At 40.6% G+C, this 19,022-nt stretch overlaps 1 protein-coding gene across 9 annotated transcripts in view; it reads right to left on the bottom strand.

The window, feature by feature from the left end:
- ARHGEF6 (Rac/Cdc42 guanine nucleotide exchange factor 6) overlaps positions 1 to 19,022 on the bottom strand; it is a 115,409-nt gene that overhangs the window by 26,267 nt on the left and 70,120 nt on the right. For 7 of the 9 annotated variants that reach the window (XM_049872922.1, XM_049872925.1, XM_049872928.1 and 4 more), the window contains 4 exons: positions 18,507 to 18,602; positions 17,378 to 17,472; positions 8,619 to 8,714; positions 6,939 to 7,061 (listed from right to left, as the gene is read on the bottom strand). In XM_049872922.1, the coding sequence (XP_049728879.1) occupies positions 6,939 to 7,061; positions 8,619 to 8,714; positions 17,378 to 17,472; positions 18,507 to 18,602 (410 nt within the window). The remainder of the gene's footprint in view (positions 1 to 6,938; positions 7,062 to 8,618; positions 8,715 to 17,377; positions 17,473 to 18,506; positions 18,603 to 19,022) is intronic. The other 2 variants (XM_049872926.1, XM_049872927.1) reach the window with 1 other exon arrangement.

Raw genomic sequence — 19,022 nt, 5'->3', positions numbered from 1 at the left:
GACGTTTAATTCCTAATCCAGACCATAGAGAGGTTTAAAAATTCATTGCATATAAAATATAACTAGGAAAATAATTCAGATTTGGAGAGTGCATTTGAGTAGAAATGTAATTTAGAGAAAATCACTGTCCTAATTTCTTTCCAACTTGGTAAACAAATCTTATTTTTTCTTTCCATGACTAAATGACTGCATGCATGTTTAATGCTCTTCTTTAATTGATGTAAGGCTCTATTCTAATTCATGTAAGGTTCCATTCTAATTGAAATAAGGTTCTACTCTAATTGATGTAAGGTTCTACTCTAATTGCTGTAACGTCCTACTTTAGTTGATGTAACGTTCTACTCTGATTGATGTACAGGTTACAACAATTAAAAGCAAATGCTAATGTGTATTTTGTTATTACTTTTCATGCAGCACTGTAACATTAGGCTTGCCAAATATTATAAAACAATTTAAATTTTTTTTCAATCTAACTCAAAATCACTATTTTATAAACACTGGTTATTAAGAAAAGAAAATTTTACTAGTGCAAAAAAAAAAAAAGAACAAAACTGCCCATATGAGAAATAGATTCTAAAAGACCCATTTTACTGACCCAAATAAATGTAACACACAAATTAACCATATATCCTTATACCAAAGAACAACCTCTGTCTTAACAATGTAGCTTTTAATTTGAAATGTCCGTGAGTTAAGACTTGCTTTTCAAGCTTAACATGTACTGTAATGTGATGTGCTATGATCGCAGCCGTTCTCAACATATGAATGTTGTTTGAAATTCAAGGTATATTTATCTCATCAAGTGATGGATGGGGTTCTGGTACATTTGGGGTTGGGCTGGAAGCTCAAGAAAACTACTGTACATTATAATGGCACTACAGAACTTAACCATCTTGTAAAACAGAGTTTCTGTGGCGCCTTCGTGTACATCTCTAATTTGAATGATCATTTATCTCTTCCTAGAGCAGTCCTAGCAAAGAGATAAAGGATTCCCCCTCCCCACACACCCTTTCCCCCCACCCTGAACCTTTCATGGGAATTGCTGTGGACTAGAAAGAGGACAGGCATGAGTTGCTTGGTGGCCTGGGCCTTGGGCCAGTGAAAAATCCCAGGGATGCCACTCACACTGGGTTGGGTGGATCACTCTTAGCCCTTTTTCCTTTGTCCGGCCCCAGAGATTATGCTGTCTACTTCTTTTTTTCCCCCACCACTTTCTGTTTGTAATCAGTCTCTCTTGCTCCCTTCCCTGGTTCACTCAGATAGAAACAGAACAGAACCTAGTCTCGGAAATTTTCTTACATGCCTTGTCCCCGAAGCAAGAACACAACTTTCTGAGGTTTTCACAAAGTCTTCTTTACTGGCGACAGTGGTAAATAGAGAGTGAATAAGACTAACAAGAGTATGCAAAAGAGATGGAAGTAAGATCCAAATCTGTCTTGTTGCCTCCTCCCTTCCCCGCTGCTCTTTCAGCAGTGGGTCCCTCTGCCTCGTGAAAAGGATGGATACTACACTGAAACATGGGAGAGAAATGGGTATTTTTGTAAGAAAGAGGTTATTCCCAGGAAGAAAGAGAAGCTACGTAGCAAACCAGAAGGGGGGTGAGAGGAACAATCACAAAACGAGAGTTTCTGTGGGTCTTTGGGGCAGCCATTCAAATATATGCAAATATGAGGGGGCACAGCAAAGTTGGGGTCTGCTTACATATCCAAATTCAGGTACTACATTACCGCATCTTTAACAAGGCACCCCTTAGCAGTCATACAATGTTAAAGCTAAATGTTTTCTTAGTGCCAATTGTCATTAGCATTTCTGGTACAGTAGCGCCACCTACAGGTCACCGTGAGGAACTTCACCTGACTAGCTTGCTCAGGCTCTGAGGGATTTGCTGCCTTTGAACACCTACAAAACAAGACAAATCAGGGAAACGACAGAAACCCACCAATATTCCTATTTAGAACAGGATTTTCATCCAAATTCTCCATGAATTTTAATCGACTATGGAAATACAACCAGAAAGTTCTTTAGAAGTGAGGATGGCAAGACTTCGGCTCATTTACTTTGGACACCTCATCAGGAAAAGACCAATCGCTAGAAAAGGAAGGACATCATGTTTGGTAGAGGATCAGTAAAAACAGGGAAAACCCTCAATGAGATGAAGTGACACAACAGTCACAACAACGAAGGCAAACATACCAATGATCATGAAGATGGCACAGGACCAGGCAACGTTTCGTTCTGTTGTGCATAAGGTCGCCATGAGCCGGAGCTGATTAGACAGCAACCAACAACAACAACAACGTTCTGTCTCTAGTGTGTCAACATAAATTACCACGAGATGCATGTAAAATAGTTGAGATTATATCAGAAGCATTTCAATTTTCATCCCTTATATGTGAATCGACTCGACGGCACTGGGAGCTGGGTTATATGTAAATAAACCAATGAGGTAAAAATTCAGCTCTCTGAGGACTCCAATGAGTCTCCCATTATTTCAAGGCATATTCTAAAATTCTCAAAAACACCACTAACAAAAATCAAGCCAACAGGGTATTATCATTCCCAAACGTTTGAGAATCTTCAGATAAACTACATAACAAACTTTCAATAATAATGTTGGAAGGAGCCTCTATTGTGTCAGAGGAGAAAATCTAGCACTCTGTTAGGAATGAAAGAAAAGGACTTTTACTGAGGAATAATGCAGCTTGGGAAACCCTGGTGGCATAGTGGTTAAGAGCTACAGCTGGTTAACCAAAAGGTCAGCAGTTTGAATCCACCAGGTGCTCCTTGGAAACTCTACAGGACAGTTCTACTTTGTCCTATGGGATGAGTATGAGTAGGAATCGACTCTGATGGCAATGGGTTTTTTTTTTTTTTTTACCACAGCTTAAGCTGGGCAGCACTGAGTAAAACTACAAAGTACCCGTTCAAGTGGAGAGAGGAAACTACACAGACAGAGAAGAAAGGAAAGGCAGGGGGTTAGTGATTGATTATAGACAAGATCAGCTTCAGCTTGAAGTCCTTTGAAAGGTAAGGGCCGGCCACTTGGCTAGGAGGGAGTGAGTTACCACCTAGGTGAGTGGCACCAGCCAGTTCAGTTGTACATGATTGCAGTCATGAACCCAGTTTTCCCAGGAACAAACTCTTTACATCTTAGCACATTCTTCCTGTGAACAAATGATTTATATCCTGACCCTTTTGCTTCCTGGGAATGCATGTTGGCCCCATCATTCTTACGTCTGAGATGAGTGTCTCCAGCTTGAAACTTTTCCATTTACAATTGTTATTCATAACATTAAATTCCTAACATAGGCAAATGTAGTCAGCAACATTTTAGCACACAGAATTATAACAGAAATCTCTCTAAAGATCCCAAAAAGTCTGCCATTTGAGGTACGCCATTTCTTTCTGGTGTTTATCCAGAAATGCTGTTGTAAGATTTTTTTTTCTTCCTAGATCAAAAGGAAAAGAATCTGTGTTCATATAAACAGTAAGTTAACATGAGGGGGAGGGGCGTCTCATTTTATCGTATTAAGGAATTTGCCCTTAACCGTGCAGGATGTTTACGTATTCATCAAAGGAAAAGTACCCCTGAACCATGTTTTTCTTTGTTGAGGCTATGTACTAAAGTATGAAAACATTATTAGAAATGATAGAAAATAAAGTTCAGGACTGTGGTTCCCTCTGTTGAGGGACGGAGGGGCAGGAGATATTGGAGAGTATACTAAAGACTCGTTGTCGTCGAGTCAATTCCGACTCATAGCAACAGGGCTTCAATTGCATCTATAATCTGTTTCTTAGGCTGAATGGTGGGTACATGAGGGCACATTATAGCATCTCTCTGCTCTTTGGTATGCTTGAAATATTTCATTTTTTAAAAAGCGACTAAGAATTAGTAGGTAGAAGATGAGTAGATATGGAGACTGGCAGCAACCATCTTGTGCTACATGCCAGGGAGTCTGTATGTGTGTTCTCATTTAATCCTCACAGCAACCCTGCAACGTAAGTGATTTCATCCTCATTTTACAAGTGAGGAATCCAAAGCTTAGACCTTAACTGAATGATCTGGGGTAATACAGCTGATAAGTGGCATAATTAAGAACTGAGACAGTTTAAAAGTGGTTAAATTTTTTTTTTTTTTAGGCTCACATCAGAAAGAGGCATGTAGGGGCTTAAAAGGAAAAGGCGAGGAGTTCCACTGCTGGGATGGCTTGTGAAGACCTTAACAGCCCTGCTCCCTGGCAAAGCAAGCATAAAAAAAAACCTAAACCAAACCCATTGCCGTTGAGTTGATTCTGACTCAAAGTGACCCTATAGGACAGAGTAGAACTGCCCTAGAGAGTTTCCAAGGAGCACCTAGTAGATTTGAACTGTTGACCCATTGGTTACCAGCCATAGCTCTTAACCGCTACACCACCAGGGTTTCCAAACAAAGATAACTGTTGGGAATAAAAAAAAAAATGTAAAGTATCTGGAAATTATCCTAACGACATATGGCATATAAAGAAACATTTATTCAAGAAAATCTACTTACTCAGTAAGAACAGGGAGAGTTTGTGGCACTTGAGCCAGGGCTCACTCTCTCTGCCCGCCCTATCCCCAGCTCAACTCTAGGCAAGTATGGCTAAGAAGAAAGGGCTCCCTGCTTCTCATCTCCTAATCAAGGGATGCAATATCTCATCAGAAGATTTCAAAATAACTTTACTTGAAATAGAGTATGAGGAATGTCAAGCCTAAAGGTGCTCACAAAAACAATGGCAATCTTGGTAGTAAACAAATAAAAGGAGTCTGGTGGCTCCTCTTAAGGGTAACAAGCTAAACCATAACCAGCTAGGTTACCAGAAAGAACCAGGAAAAGAGATAGCTAAGAAGTACACCCCTGGGGTCAGAGCAAACTTCAAAGCCTGTCCACAAAAGCTACCCCTGCCAGAATTTAATTGGATCAGACTGTGGAGCAATTTATGCCTCAGACCATTGTCAAAAACAATAGGGCAACCCACTGGCAGTAAGTGGAGCCTACCAGCTGGATGTAATATCAAATGGGGAAGATAGCTTAACAGAGATATCAGGTAAATAGACAGTCAAAGAGAGCCCTGCTAAAACTACTGTAATTCCAGGGTGACTGTATGCATGACCAAGGCTATGCCCTCTGAGGACTGACAGCAGATACTTCACATGGTGGGGAAAATGAGACCAAACACAAGTTGCTGAGTTGACTCCATTTCATGGTGACCTTATGTATCACAGAACAAAACACTGCTTGGTCCTGCGCCATCTTCATGATCCTTGGTCTGTTTGAGTCCATTGTTGTGGCTATTGTGTCAATCCATGTCTTTGAGGGTTTTCCTCATTTTCACTGACCCTGTACTTTACCAAACATGATGGCCTTTTCTAGTGGCTGGTCTTTCCCGATGACATATCCATTTATAGGTATAGTATATATCTTAATTAAAACATTGTTTAGAAGTCTGACAGACCTAGATTCTATTTCTGGCTCAACCACTTAACAGCTACGAGTTCCTGGGCAGATTACTTAACCTAAGCTTCCAACATCTTATCTGTAAAGCAGAGATGGTAATAATAGTAATTCCCTCATAGGTTTTTATATCATGTGCCTGGCATATTGTCAGTGCTATTATTAGTAAGTGTTGACCCATTTGCCTAAATAAGTCAGAGTCATGGCTACTTTTTCTTTAAACTCCAACTTCCACATTCGTTATTCCACAAGAGTTTAAAACTTTGACCAGAGGAATAAAATTGACATGCAAGTAAGATCTACTGAATTCTACCTTATAAACATCCTTTTACACAGTTTTATGAACTCAGTAAAGTTCCTAACAAACCAGAGCCTACATATATATATATATATATACCTCCACCACTTCTGAGGGTTGATGTCAACTAGTGTTCTAGTCCAGCCGTAGTAGCTGAGGAATCTAGGGCTCACTAGCCTAACACAGGTGAAAAGCAACATGTTCTTTTCAGTCTTGAGAAGCCTCCAGAATCCATGTCCATTCTGAATCTAATCTCCAGGTTAACTCAGCACAGCCTGTGTGTTGATCTTGTTACTGTCCCACCTGAATTTCTATTACAGGACTTCACAGTGAAGACTGTGTCTTTAAGCCTACGGTGCAGTTTCCTGGCCCACTGAATGTGAAAAGAGATGGGTAGTCAGAGGGCAAGGAAGGGTTGGAGAGATGTGACACTCATTCAGGTTCCTTGAAACGACTTACTCTTAAAGGAGACACTACTCTATCCTCCTCCATGAAGCTGAAACAATTTGTTTTCTTTTTTAAAAGTATTACCATCACAGCTCTTTGCTTAACATACTTGACAGACAGTTCACAGCAAGTCTTAGTTTCCTTCCCTTTTCCATACCGATACCTGCCTCTTAGCCATGTCACTGCTTGGGACTCCCTCTACCAGACAAAGAAAAATGAAAAGAGACGAACAATGCAGTTGAGCTATTTTTCAGCAATTAAGCTGCAACATTCACTGGAAGCAGGGGTGATGCTAAACCATCGGCTTTAAGTTTCACTTCGGGAAAGCCTTCCCTGATAATGCCCCACCACCCTCCCCCACCTTCCCCTGACTAGGTTGATACCAAATTGCAAAGTCTTACACCATCTTACACTTTCGTAATATAACATGTCCACAATGTTCTATTTCATTTCTATATTTCCCTCAAGGGTCTACGCTCCATGAGGGAAGGGACCTTATCTTCCTCACTCACTACTGTATCCCCATCAGCTAAAGCACGGCCTGACACAGTAGATACTGAATAGATTATCTGTGGGATTAATGAACAATGAATCCATTGCAGCCATCATGAACAGGGATAACGTAGAGCGCAACTGCAGATCGCGGATTTCCAAATGAGGTGGTCCTAGGAAAGTATCTCATTGTTAAACAGCAGAGTTGGGGAAATAGTAACCAGTTACCTGTGCTGTGTGAGCACATTTACCGCTGAAGGATGGTTTGCACAATAAGCCAGATACATGGATTTAAAATGAGGCATGAGGTTCAGCAGACAACCTCCCACTTTCTGTTGGTTTTCTGGAAACCTGTAAGCAAAACAGGTGAAACACAGAATGTAAAATAGGAAACAGAGGGTAAATTAAAGGAAGATGGTTGTAATTAAGCCTGACAGCATGTAAACATTTTGAATTTTTTGCCCAAGCCAAAAGAGAAACTATATTGTAACTGTTTTATCAGTGAAATGCAAGTTTGTGAACATTGCTGTAAACTCTAGCCAGGAAATAGAGCCTTAATAAGTAGGGTCAGATACTTTTTTTGACTTAGTAGATAGACATTTTTTGTTTTTTAAAAATTTTTATATTCGAATTTAGCTATGCACCCTGATAATATTCTTGACTAATTTATATGAGGAAACCCTGGTGGCGTAGCGGTTAAGTGCTACAGCTGCTAACCAAAAGGTCAGCGGTTCGAATCCACCAGGCACTCCTTCAAAACTCTATGGGGCAGTTCTGTTCTGTCCTACAGGGTCACTATAGGGTTGCTATGAGTCGCTATGAGTCAAAATGTACACTGAAAATATTCTTGACTAATTTATATGAAGTCCAAGTACACCTAAAATTACTGTAATAAAAAATGACACATCATGAAGAGTATTATGTGGTCTTGGTGGCTTGGTGGTTGCTAGGAAGGATAGCCTCTAGGTTTTTTTTTTTTTTAATTAAGAATTACTCATTTTCAATGTAGAAAAATCAAAAAAGCACAAGAAAGAAAAAATATCACTCAGAATTCCACCACTCAGAGATAGCTACCATAACAAGTTTGGCACATTCCATAGACTTTTTCTATGTATTTGTCAACAAAAATGGAATTTAACTTGTGAGCTGCCGTCTACCTTGATGCATATCTTTCTAAATCAATAATCTAGATCCTTCTCAGCATTCGAAGTGGCTCATCAGGTCTCATTCAGCGTGGGCTCTCTCCACCTTCCTCTCTGGGCATCCACCTGTGCCCCCCAAAGCTCAAGAAACAGGTAATCCCCTCCATTTCCCTATAGATGATGAAACCTGCCAACTCCCCCAAGATAATCTGCTTGGATAATTAAACTTGCTATAGAAATATATTGCTTGATGGTCATTACAGTTCACTCTGTAGGATATATATGTACACACCTCAACAATCTAGCTAGTCATCAAATCTGTGTTGTGCTTGACTCGCAGATATACTTGCCCTTCCCCTGCCTTCTATGTGTTTTGACTGTGAATATGATAGACATGATACAAGGAGTGATTAATAAGAACAAGCTTATGAAACTGAGTGAATTGTCTGAATGACTTTTCCCAGTAATTTGCAATGTACCAAACAAAATACCTAACCAATGCCAAAGGCACCCTCCATGATCAGTTAAGATTTTGTGTGTCTCTTATATTGACCAGAAGCAGCAAACAAATGTGATTTTTCAATAAAGTTAGAAAGAGCTGACTGGATGTAGAAGCCCCACCACCTAGTGCATTTTCTCTGTATTGTGAGGTTGTTCTGGGACAATGTAGCAACTGTGTAACAAGTGCATACATGTCAAGACAACAGTTAAAAAGAAAACAAAAGCAATGTTGCTGGCTGTCCTAGTGGCAACCTGTGACACTTACTTGGAACATTCTTCCAAGGCTTGGCAGAGCGTCTGTTGAAATGTGCATACTTCTTCGAAGTTTCCCAATAAAGATGTGAACTCCACACTACTCAGACTGAAGGAGAAAAAAACCTAGTTTCAGTGAACAGTGTTTGAGGATGATTCTAGTTATCTACCTCTAGTCTAGTTCGCTGATACTTGGGCTAACATCTGGCAAACGGGAGAGGGAAGCAATCCCTATATTTTAACGTTTGCTTTTTAATTTATATCTACTTTGTGGTCTTAGGAAACTTTCTTAAATTTACTTTTTCCTGTCATAAGAATCATGATCCTAAGAAATGAATGGGTTATAAGGGACATCTAGGTGTTTTATAAAGCAATGACTACATGAATGCTAAACTAAAACCCGTGGCCATTGAGTCAATTCCAACTCATGATGACCTCATGTGCTACACAGAACTGCTCCATAGGGGGTTTTCTTGGCTGTAATCTTTATAGAATTAGATCACCAAGCCTTTCTTCTGTAGCATCACTGGGTAGTTTGAACCACCAACCTTTAGGTTTGTGTCACCCAGGGACATGACTAAATGGATAGCAAGTGCTCAATATCTAAGTATCTAAATAGTTGCTTCTTGGAAACCCTACGGGGCAGTTCTACTCTGTCCTGTAGGGTCACTATGAGTCCAAATTGACTCGACAGTAACGGGTGTGTTTTTTCTTTTTTAATAGATACAATACATCATAGCTGGGAATTAAGTATAAAGGCTTTTGACTAACTTCCTCTTGACAACTAAGAAGGTAATTGAGAAATATTTATATACGCTTATGTAATATACAGAAAAAAAAAACAAATCCAGTTACTCCTAAACTAAAATGATCATAAATCAATTAAAGGAAATATTTAGGAGAGGAAGTAGGAGGACAGAAAATAGTACTGATTTTTTTTTTTTTTTTAGTGGAGTGGAGTAGAGTCACATCAAGGCAAATTGAACAATTCATCCAGGGCCTCCATACTAAGAATGCTCTCAGTCATTCTTCCCCTACCAAACAGTAAGTGATAATAATAAGAGCCCCACTCACAGGGCTTACACTGATGCAAGTGTTTTTTACAAATAATTCATTTTAACTTCACAACAACTTTATGAGGTAAGCACTATTGCTATCTCCAATTTATAGGTAAGGAAACCCAAGCACAGAGAGGTTAAGCAAATCACCCAGAATCACAAAGCCACTGAATGGTGAAGCCAGGATTTGAACTGAAACGGTCTAGCTTGAGTCCATGCTCTCTCTTAACCACTTTTAGTGAGGAAAGTTTTCTAAAGATTTGCTTACAAGGCCAATGTCTGCCACACGTTCTTTCCCCTTAATAATATAATAAAACTAGGGAGTAATTCCAAGAGAGTAACTTTTGCTGACTAACAAAGAAAGGGAAGACTCAAATAAATGCTGCCAGTAAGCCTTGGAATGTAAATAGCTCCCAGTTCCTCTGCTAGAATGCCCTCCTGACACAAGCTGGAAAACCCCTACTCTGGATGTCAAAAGTGAAACCTTCAGCCAGCCAGCCTCCCTGGCTGGTGCTTTCTCATAGCAGCAAGAACCTGACTCGGCCTCCGGACAGCCTGCTAACTCAGAACTGAAGGCACTCCCCAAGCCCACCTTTCAGCCAAAGATTACACAACCTATAAGACAAACAATAACACACGTAAGGAACATGCTTCTTAGTTCAATCAAGTACATGAAACCAAACGGGCAGCTCCTGTCCAAAAGCAAAGATGAGAAGGCAGGAAGGGACAGGAAAACTGGACAGATGGACACTGGGAATCCAGGGTGGAAAGGGAAAAGGGAAGAGTGCTGGACACATCCCAGGGATTTCAACCAATGTCCCAAAACAATTTGGTATAAATTTTTTAATGAAAAACTAATTTTTGCTGCAAAATTTCACCTAAAACACAACAAAAAATATTTTAACTTAAAAAAAAAAAAAAGAGTACTGATGAGCAAAAGTTGTACTTTAGTTAACCTACAGTCACCACCAAGTAAGTTCACAGTTCTGGTGATTTAACTTAAAAAAAAAAGAAACTCAGGAAATGCTCACAATCACTAACCATTAGAGAAATGCAAATCAAAACTACAATCAGATACCGTCTCACCCAGCATTACTCTCACGAATAAAAAAAAAAAAAAACAAATGTTAGAGAAATTGCAGGGACATTGGAACTCTTACGCACTGCTGGTGGGAATGTAAAATGGTACAACTATTTTGGAAAACGATATGGCACTTCCTTTAAAAGCTAGAAATAGAAATACCATATGATCCAGCAATCCCACTCCTAGGAATATAACCTAGAGAAGAAAGAGCCATCACACGAAAAGACATATGCACACCCATGCTCACTGTAGCATTATTCACAACACCAAAAAGATGGAAACAACCTAAGTGCCCAACAACAGATGAATGGATAAACAAACTGTGGTACGCACACACAATGGAATATTGCTCAATGATAAAGAACAATGATGGATCCCCAGAACATCTCACAACATGGATGAATCTGGAGGGCATTACACTGAGTAAAATGTTAATTACAAAAGGACAAATACTGGATGAGACCACTATTATAAAAACGCATGAAAATGTTTCCACACAGAAAGAAACAATCTTTGATGGTTACAAGGAAGGGGTGGGGTGAGGAAGGAAAAACACTAACTAGATAAGTGGTAACTTTGGTGAAGGCAAAGACAGTACACAATACTGGGAAAGTCAGCACATCTTGACCAGGGCAAAGTTATAAAAGCTTCACAGACACATCCAAACGCCCTGAGGGACAAAGATACTGGGTTGAGGGCTGGGGACTATGGTCTCGGAGGACAGGGAACTCAACTGGCATAACATAGTCTACAAAGAATATGTTCTACATCCAACTCTGGTGAGTAGCATCTGGGGTCTTAAAAGCCTGCAAGTGGCCATGTAAGTTACTCCACTGGACTCACCCTGTCTGGAGCAAGCAATAATGAAGAAAACAAAACACACAAGGGAAAGATTAGTTCAAAGAACCAATGGACCACAACTACCACAACCTCCACCAGACTGAGCCCAGAACAACTAGATGGTGCTCGGTTACCACCACTGACTGCTCTAGCAGGGATCACAATAGAGGGTTCCAGAGAGAGCAGGAGAAAAAATATAGAACAAAATTCAAATTCACCAAAAAAAAAAAAAGACCAGAGTTACTGGTCTGACAGAGGAGTCTGGAGAAACCCCAAGAGTATGGCCCCTGGACACCCTTATATCTCAGTACTGAAGTCACTCCTGAGGTTCACCCTTCAGCCAAAGATTAGCCAGGTCCATAGGGCTGTTTTTTTGATGATGAATGCAATGCCATTCCTCTTCAAGTTGTCATTCCTGGTACAGTAGACCATAGGACCGTCTGACCTGAAATGACCAATACCAGTCCATTTCAGCTCACTAATGCCTAGGATATCAATCTTTATGTGGGAATGACAACTTGAAGAGGAATGGTGTTGCATTAATCGTCAAAAAGAACATTTCAAGATCTATCCTGAAGTACAACACTGTCAGTGATAGGATAATATTCATACACCTACAATGAAGACCAGATAATACCACTATTATTCAAATTTACACACAACCACTAAGGCCAAAGACGAAGACATTGAAGGTTTTTACTAACTTCTCCAGTCTGAAGTTGATTGGACATGCAATCAGGATGCACTTATAATTACCGGTGATTGGAAAGCAAAAGTTGGAAACAAAGAAGGATCAGTAGTTAAAAAATATGGCCTTGGTGATAGAAACGCTGCTGGAGATCCCATGATTGAATTTTGCAAGACTGATGACTTCTTCATTGCAAATACCTTTTCTCAACAACATAAATGGCAACTATACACATGGACCTTGCCAGATGGAATACACAGGAATCAAATCAACTACATCTGTGGAAAGAGACGATGGAAAAGCTCAATATCATCAGTTAAAAAAAGGCCAGGGGCCAGTGTGGATCACACCATCAATTACTTACATGCAAGTTCAAGGTGAAACTGAAGGAAATTAGAACAAGTCAATGAGAGCCAAAGTACAACCTTGAGTATATCCCACTGGAATTTAGAGACCATCTCAAGAGTAGATTTGGCACATTGAACACTAATGACCAAAGACCAGATGAGTTGTGGAATGACATCAAGGACATCATACATGAAGAAAGCAAGATGTCATTAGAAAGACAAGAAAGAAACAAAAGACCAAAATGGATGTCAGAAGAGACTCTGAAACTTGCTCTTGAATGCCGAGTAGCTAAAGCAAAAGGAAAAACTGATGAAGTAAAAGAGCCGAACAGAAAATTTCAAAGGGCGGCTCGAGGAGACAAAGTAAAGTATTAGGATGACATGTGCAGAGACCTGGAGATAGAAAACTAATAGGGAAGAACACACTCTGCATTTCTCAAGCTGAAAGAACTGAAGTAAAAATTCAAGCCTTGAGATGCAATACTGAAGTATTCTATGGGGAAAATATTAAACGACACAGGAAGCTTCAAAAGAAGATGGAAGGAATACACAGAGTCACTATACCAAAAAGAATTGGTCGACATTCAACCATTTCAGGAGGTAACATATGATCAGGAACTGATGCTACTGAAGGAAGAAGTCCAAGCTGCACTGAAGGCACTGGTGAAACATAAGGCTCCAGGAATTGACAGAATACCAATTGAGATGGTTCAACAAACAGATGCAGCACTGGAAGGGCTCACTCATGTTTGCCAAGAAATATGGAGGACAGCTTCCTGGCCAACTGACTGGAAGAGATCCATATTTGTGCCCATTCCCAAGAAAGGTGATCCAACCGAATGTGGAAATTATAGAATAATATCATTAATATCACACGCAAGCAAAATTCTGCTGAAGATCATTCAAAAACAGCTGCAGCAGTATATCAACAGGGAACGGCCAGAAATTCAAGCTGGATTTAGAAGAGGACGTGGAACCAGGGATATCATTGCTGATGTCACATGGATCCTGGCTGAAAGCAGAGAATGCCAGAAGGATGTTTACCTGTGTTTTATTGACTATGCAAAGGCATTGGACTGTGTGGATCATAACAAATTATGGATAACATTGGGAAGAATGGGAATTCCAAAACACTTAATTGCGCTCATGAGGAACCTGTACATAGATCAAGAGGCAGCCGTTTGAACAGAACAAGGGGATACCGCATGGTTTAAAATCAGGAAAGGTATGTGTCAGGGCTGTATCCTTTCACCATACCTATTCAATCTGTATGCTGAGCAAATAATACGAGAAGCTGGACTATATGAAGAAGAATGGGGCATCAGGATTGGAGGAAGACTCATTAACAACCCGTGTTATGTAGATGACATCAACCTTCCTTGCTGAAAGTGAAGAGGACTTGAAGTACTTCCTGATGAAGATCAAAGACCACAGCCTTCAGTATGGATTACACCTCAACACAAAGAAAATAAAAATCCTCACAACTGGACCAACATGTAACATCATAATAAACGGAGAAAAGATTGAAGTTGCCAAGGATTTCATTTTACTTGGATCCACAATCATTGCCCATGGAAGCAGCAGTCAAGAAATCAAAAGACACATTGCATTGGGCAAATTGGCTGCAAAAGATCTCTTTAAAGTGTTGAAAAGCAAAGATGTCACCTTGAGGACTAAGGTGCCCCTGACCCAAGTCATGGTGTTTTCAATTGCCTCATATTCATGTGAAAGCTGGACAATGAATAAGGAAGACTGAAGAATTGATGTCTTTGAATTGTGGTGCTGGCGAAGAATATTGAATATACCATGGATTGCCAGAAGAATGAATAAATCTGTCTTGGAAGAAGTACAGCCAGAATGCTCCATAGAAGCAAGGATGGTGAGACCACATCTCACATACTTTGGACATGTTGTCAGGGGGGCTCAGTCCCTGGAGAAGGACATCATGCTTGGCAGAGTACAGGGTCAGCGGAAAAGAGGAAGACCCTCAACAAGGTGGATTGACACAGTGGCTGCAACAATGGGCTCAAGCATAGCAACAATGTGAGGATGCCTCAGAACCGGGCAGTGTTCCGTTCGTTGTGCATGGGGTTACTATGAGTCGGAACTGACTTGATGTCACCAAACAACAACAACATAGGGGCAAAAATAACACACATGAGGAACATGCTTCGTAGTTCAGTCATGTATATGAGACTAATGGGCATACCAGCCCAAAAGCAAAGAAGGCAAGCGGGGACAGGAAAACTGTATGAATGGAAACGGGGAACCCGAGGTGAAGAAGGGGAGAGTGTTGACACACCATGGGGTTGGCAACCAATGTCACAAAACAATTTGTGTATTACCTGTTTAGTGAGAAACTAATTTGTAAACATTCAACTAAAGCACAATTAAAAATTTTTTTTTGAAATGGACCTGACTTGGAGGCTTGCTTGGTTCCCTCAGGATCAGACGATCAACAGTCTGGTTTGCTCAAATCACTTTGGGGCCTGCAAGACAGTCTGAACTGACAGAAACATCCTGACGCAGCATTCGGAATGCATTTAGGAAGAGTGCAGGTCTGACTCAGGACACTTAGCTCCTCTGCCTGGGGCTTTGCCTTTCCTTTCCCCTAACTGCTTCTAGATTGCTCATGAGCCACTCCTCCACTGGAAATCTCACCATCTCCCCTTCCAGTGTCCCTCTCCTCCTCCTTTGCCTGTCACGTCCAGAAAAAAAGAAGGCACATTTCATTTGGTGGCAGGAGACACAGTGAACCCAGTCTAGCCAGTGACCGGCTATGTGATGAGCAAGGCGCTAAACCTCCCTGGACTTCTGTTTTCTTATCTATTCAGTGGGGAAACAGTCGTTTCTTCCAGGCCCTAGACTCAGGGCTATTGAAGTTCCATCCAGCTCTAAGAACTAGGATTCAAAAAACACTTTGTGTCTCAAATAATAATAACAAAAAACTCTTTCTTGTTGACAATGTTTAAACTCTTCCAACACAGAAATAGAATATTCTTTTGTTCTGAAGATTCCATGTTGTTTAGCTGTTAGCTCCCCTTGAGGCACCCCCGACTCATGGCAACCACATGCACAATGGAACAAAATGCTACCCAGTACTACGCCCTCCCCATGCCGATGATCTGTTGTGGATAGGACCGCTATGATCCACAGGCTTTTATTGGCTGATTTTCAGAAGTAGATTACCAGGCCTTTCTTCCTAGTCTGTCTTAGTTTGGAAGCTCCACTGAAACCTGTTCAGCATCATAGCAACATGCAAGCCTCCTCTGACAAAAGAGTGGTGGCTGCACATGAAGTGAATTGGCCAGGATCAAACCTGGGTCTCCCACATGGAAGGTGAGAATTCTGCCACTAAAGCACCACTGCCCCCAGATTCCCATTCCAATTTCTAGTTGCTGTGGAGTTGATTCCAACTCATTTTTTTCATAGCAATCCCATGGGTGTCAGAGTGGAACTGTACTCCACAAGGTTTTCGACGGCGCAAAGGGTTAACACACTAGACTGCTAACTGAAAGTCTGGAGATTTGAGTCCACCCAGAGGTGCCTCAGAAGAAAGGCCTGGCAATCTACTTCTGAAAAATCAGCCATTGAAAATGTATGGAGCAAGTTCTACTCTCAGACACATGGGATTGCCAGGAGTTGGAAATCGACTTGACAGCAACTGTTTTAAGATTCCCATAGTACCCTGAAGGAGCCCTGGTTGGCACAGTGGCTAAGAGTTCAGCTGCTCATCAAAAGATCGGCAGTTCAAATCCACCAGCTGCTTCTTGGAAACCATATGGGGCAGTTCTACTCTGTCCTGTAGGGTTGCTGTGAGTTGGAATCAACTCGATGGCAATGGGTTTGGTTTGGGTTTTATAGTACCATGAAGATAATGAAGTGGCCAATTTAGCAAGACATTATGCCTAAGCACACATGATTTGGATAAAGGGAGAAAAACAGTAAAATATATTCAACTTATTTAAGCCTGAAATCAACAGGCAATTGTCCTGCAGAAGTAAACTCTTACTAAGGTAAAATAGGGAGGCTTTTGTCCTCCATTATATGGGCCAACTGCTAAACTTTCTATTTGATTCAAGTCAAATCTCTAGTGAAGCATAATCAATTAAAGAAACTTTAAACACAGTTAGCAACCATTTGTTAAACATGCTGCACTTACAAGCACAAAAAAAAAAAAAAATGAATGGCCGATATTCTTCTTTCTTGAAAACTAAGTTTTCAATTCAGGCCGTAGACAAGCACTTCAGATTTCAAAGACTAGGATAGGTTTGAATATTAAAAAACAAAACAAAACTTTACCATCAGTTTATCCTTCATGTTTGTCTGAGTGAAGTGCTGGCTTCAACTGCTCGCCTGAACAAGCACAAAATGCCACTCTTTCCACTCTCAGAGCATGGGAAAGAGGTTCTACTTTGGTGAGCAAAAGGTCAAAGTCAGCACAACAACTCCCAGTTTATGTGCTTTCGGAATAAAAGCACCAGGGAGTCCTTTTCTGGTAAGGCAAAACCAGATACATCACTTTCAAATTGAGCAAGGTAAAAACTGTAACAGGCAGAAATGCAGATCTGCCCATCCCTCCCACAGCCCAAAGAGAGAGAGAGAGTGGAGCTCTCCCAAAGCAGCATCCTGCAGAATTTCTGTGGCCCTGACCATGTTCACGGCAACCTATGACCTGTGGAAATTCTTCTAAAGAGCAAAATCAATTATTCAGTGACATAAGAGTGATGACTGAATCCACTGGCATCATCTTACTTGTTGTTGGACTGCAGGGGTCTTAAGTAAGTAACAAGAAGAGACTGAAGTTCTTTAGCATACTCTTTTTCAGTGTCCAAGATGTTCTGTAACACCTACGGAGAAACAAAGGTCAAGTTATCGTGATTGTCAGGAGAGTCCAAGAGAGAAGACAGCTTTAGTTTCTAAAGGTTTTTTTCTTTAAACCCAATGATCAGAAAGTGAGGAGCACAAAATCTGAATGCACTTTGTTTCAATTTAGCATACCATTTTAATAATCACAGGGAACTGGTTATTATTGAAAAAATCATACGAACACGATTTTTCAGAGTTATTCACTAACTGGAGGTCCCTTGCCACTTACACAGTATGATTCAAAGTGCTTTCATGAGCTTTAAATCATTTTATCCTCAGAAAAGTTCTCAGTTAGCTAACAAAGGTGCATTAGTCCCATTTTATGGATGAGAAATTTAAGGCCAAGCAAGTACCCAAAGAATAGTGACAGGATAGTTTAAGGAGAACTGTGATGTCAAACATTACAGGAGATTTTTCTTCAATTTACATTTGTGATGAGACCTTTAGGGAACAAAATCTGAGGAGTCTGAATTTTTAAGCAGGGTTAAAACTGATCTTTTAATAAGGGTAAAAGGTGCTAGCGTGAATAATTGAAAGAGAAAAGGTGGCTGAGCTGTGATGAATTTAATGAGAGAAATAATACAGCCACTCCTCATTTATCGACTATCTTGTTATCCAACATTTCACAGTTATGACAATAGTGAAAAATCTACTATCCAACTATTTTCTGCATTTAACGACAAACGACATAATGAATGTCGAGGTGCGAGGAGAGTAATGCTGGCTGTGATGGTTAAGGTTATGTGCCAATGTGGCTGGGCCATGATTCTCAGTGGTTTGGCGGTTAGGTAATGACGTAATTTGGCGGTTATGTAATGATGTTAGCTAGTAGTTATGTAATGATGTAATCTGGTAATTATATACTGATGTGGTCACCCTCCATTTTCACATAACGCTAATTTTCACACAACAACCTGGTCTTGGAACCTAACCATGTCCATAAGTGAGGAGTGGCTGTATTTATCAAGATGATTAATGATAATAGAATTAAAATCCCATAGGCAAAAAAACCAACGTATGGATCCACAGTTTCGCTTCCCCCGCCAGTGCTGGAGTCTTGCCCCATTTCCCAGCTTCTTCTGGAGGCAGGAACAACCTTCATTTCAAGCTCCTAGAGATGACCAAGTTAGTATATTGGTGTATTTCTTTTCATTTCTTCCCATTCACTCAAGAAAAATTTACTAGGCACCTATTCTGTGCCAAATGCTGGGCTGCCCACAAGGAGCTTCCAGTCTAATTGAAGAGATGGACATTAAACAGGGATTAGAAGGCAGGTGAAGCATTCTTAGCTAGGAGAAGCCCACTCGCCCATTTAATAAATAGCTCTTGAATGCCGGCCAAGATGCCACCCATCTACTCACAAGGCAATGCATGATGGTCTGCTTTGGAAAGGTGGAGTGACCAGAGTCAATGGAAGGCCCAGGTAGCTGTGGGCTTTCTGGGAAACAGCGGGCCTGGAAGGTGGTAGTCCTGGTTCTGCTGCCAACTGACAGGTGGCTTTACTTTTCAAGCTTCATTCATCTTACCTCAG

The sequence above is a fragment of the Elephas maximus genome, chromosome X (genome assembly GCF_024166365.1).
Source record: "Elephas maximus indicus isolate mEleMax1 chromosome X, mEleMax1 primary haplotype, whole genome shotgun sequence".
In the NCBI taxonomy this organism is placed as follows: domain Eukaryota; kingdom Metazoa; phylum Chordata; class Mammalia; order Proboscidea; family Elephantidae; genus Elephas; species Elephas maximus.
This window is presented reverse-complemented; position numbering and strand designations above follow the sequence as displayed.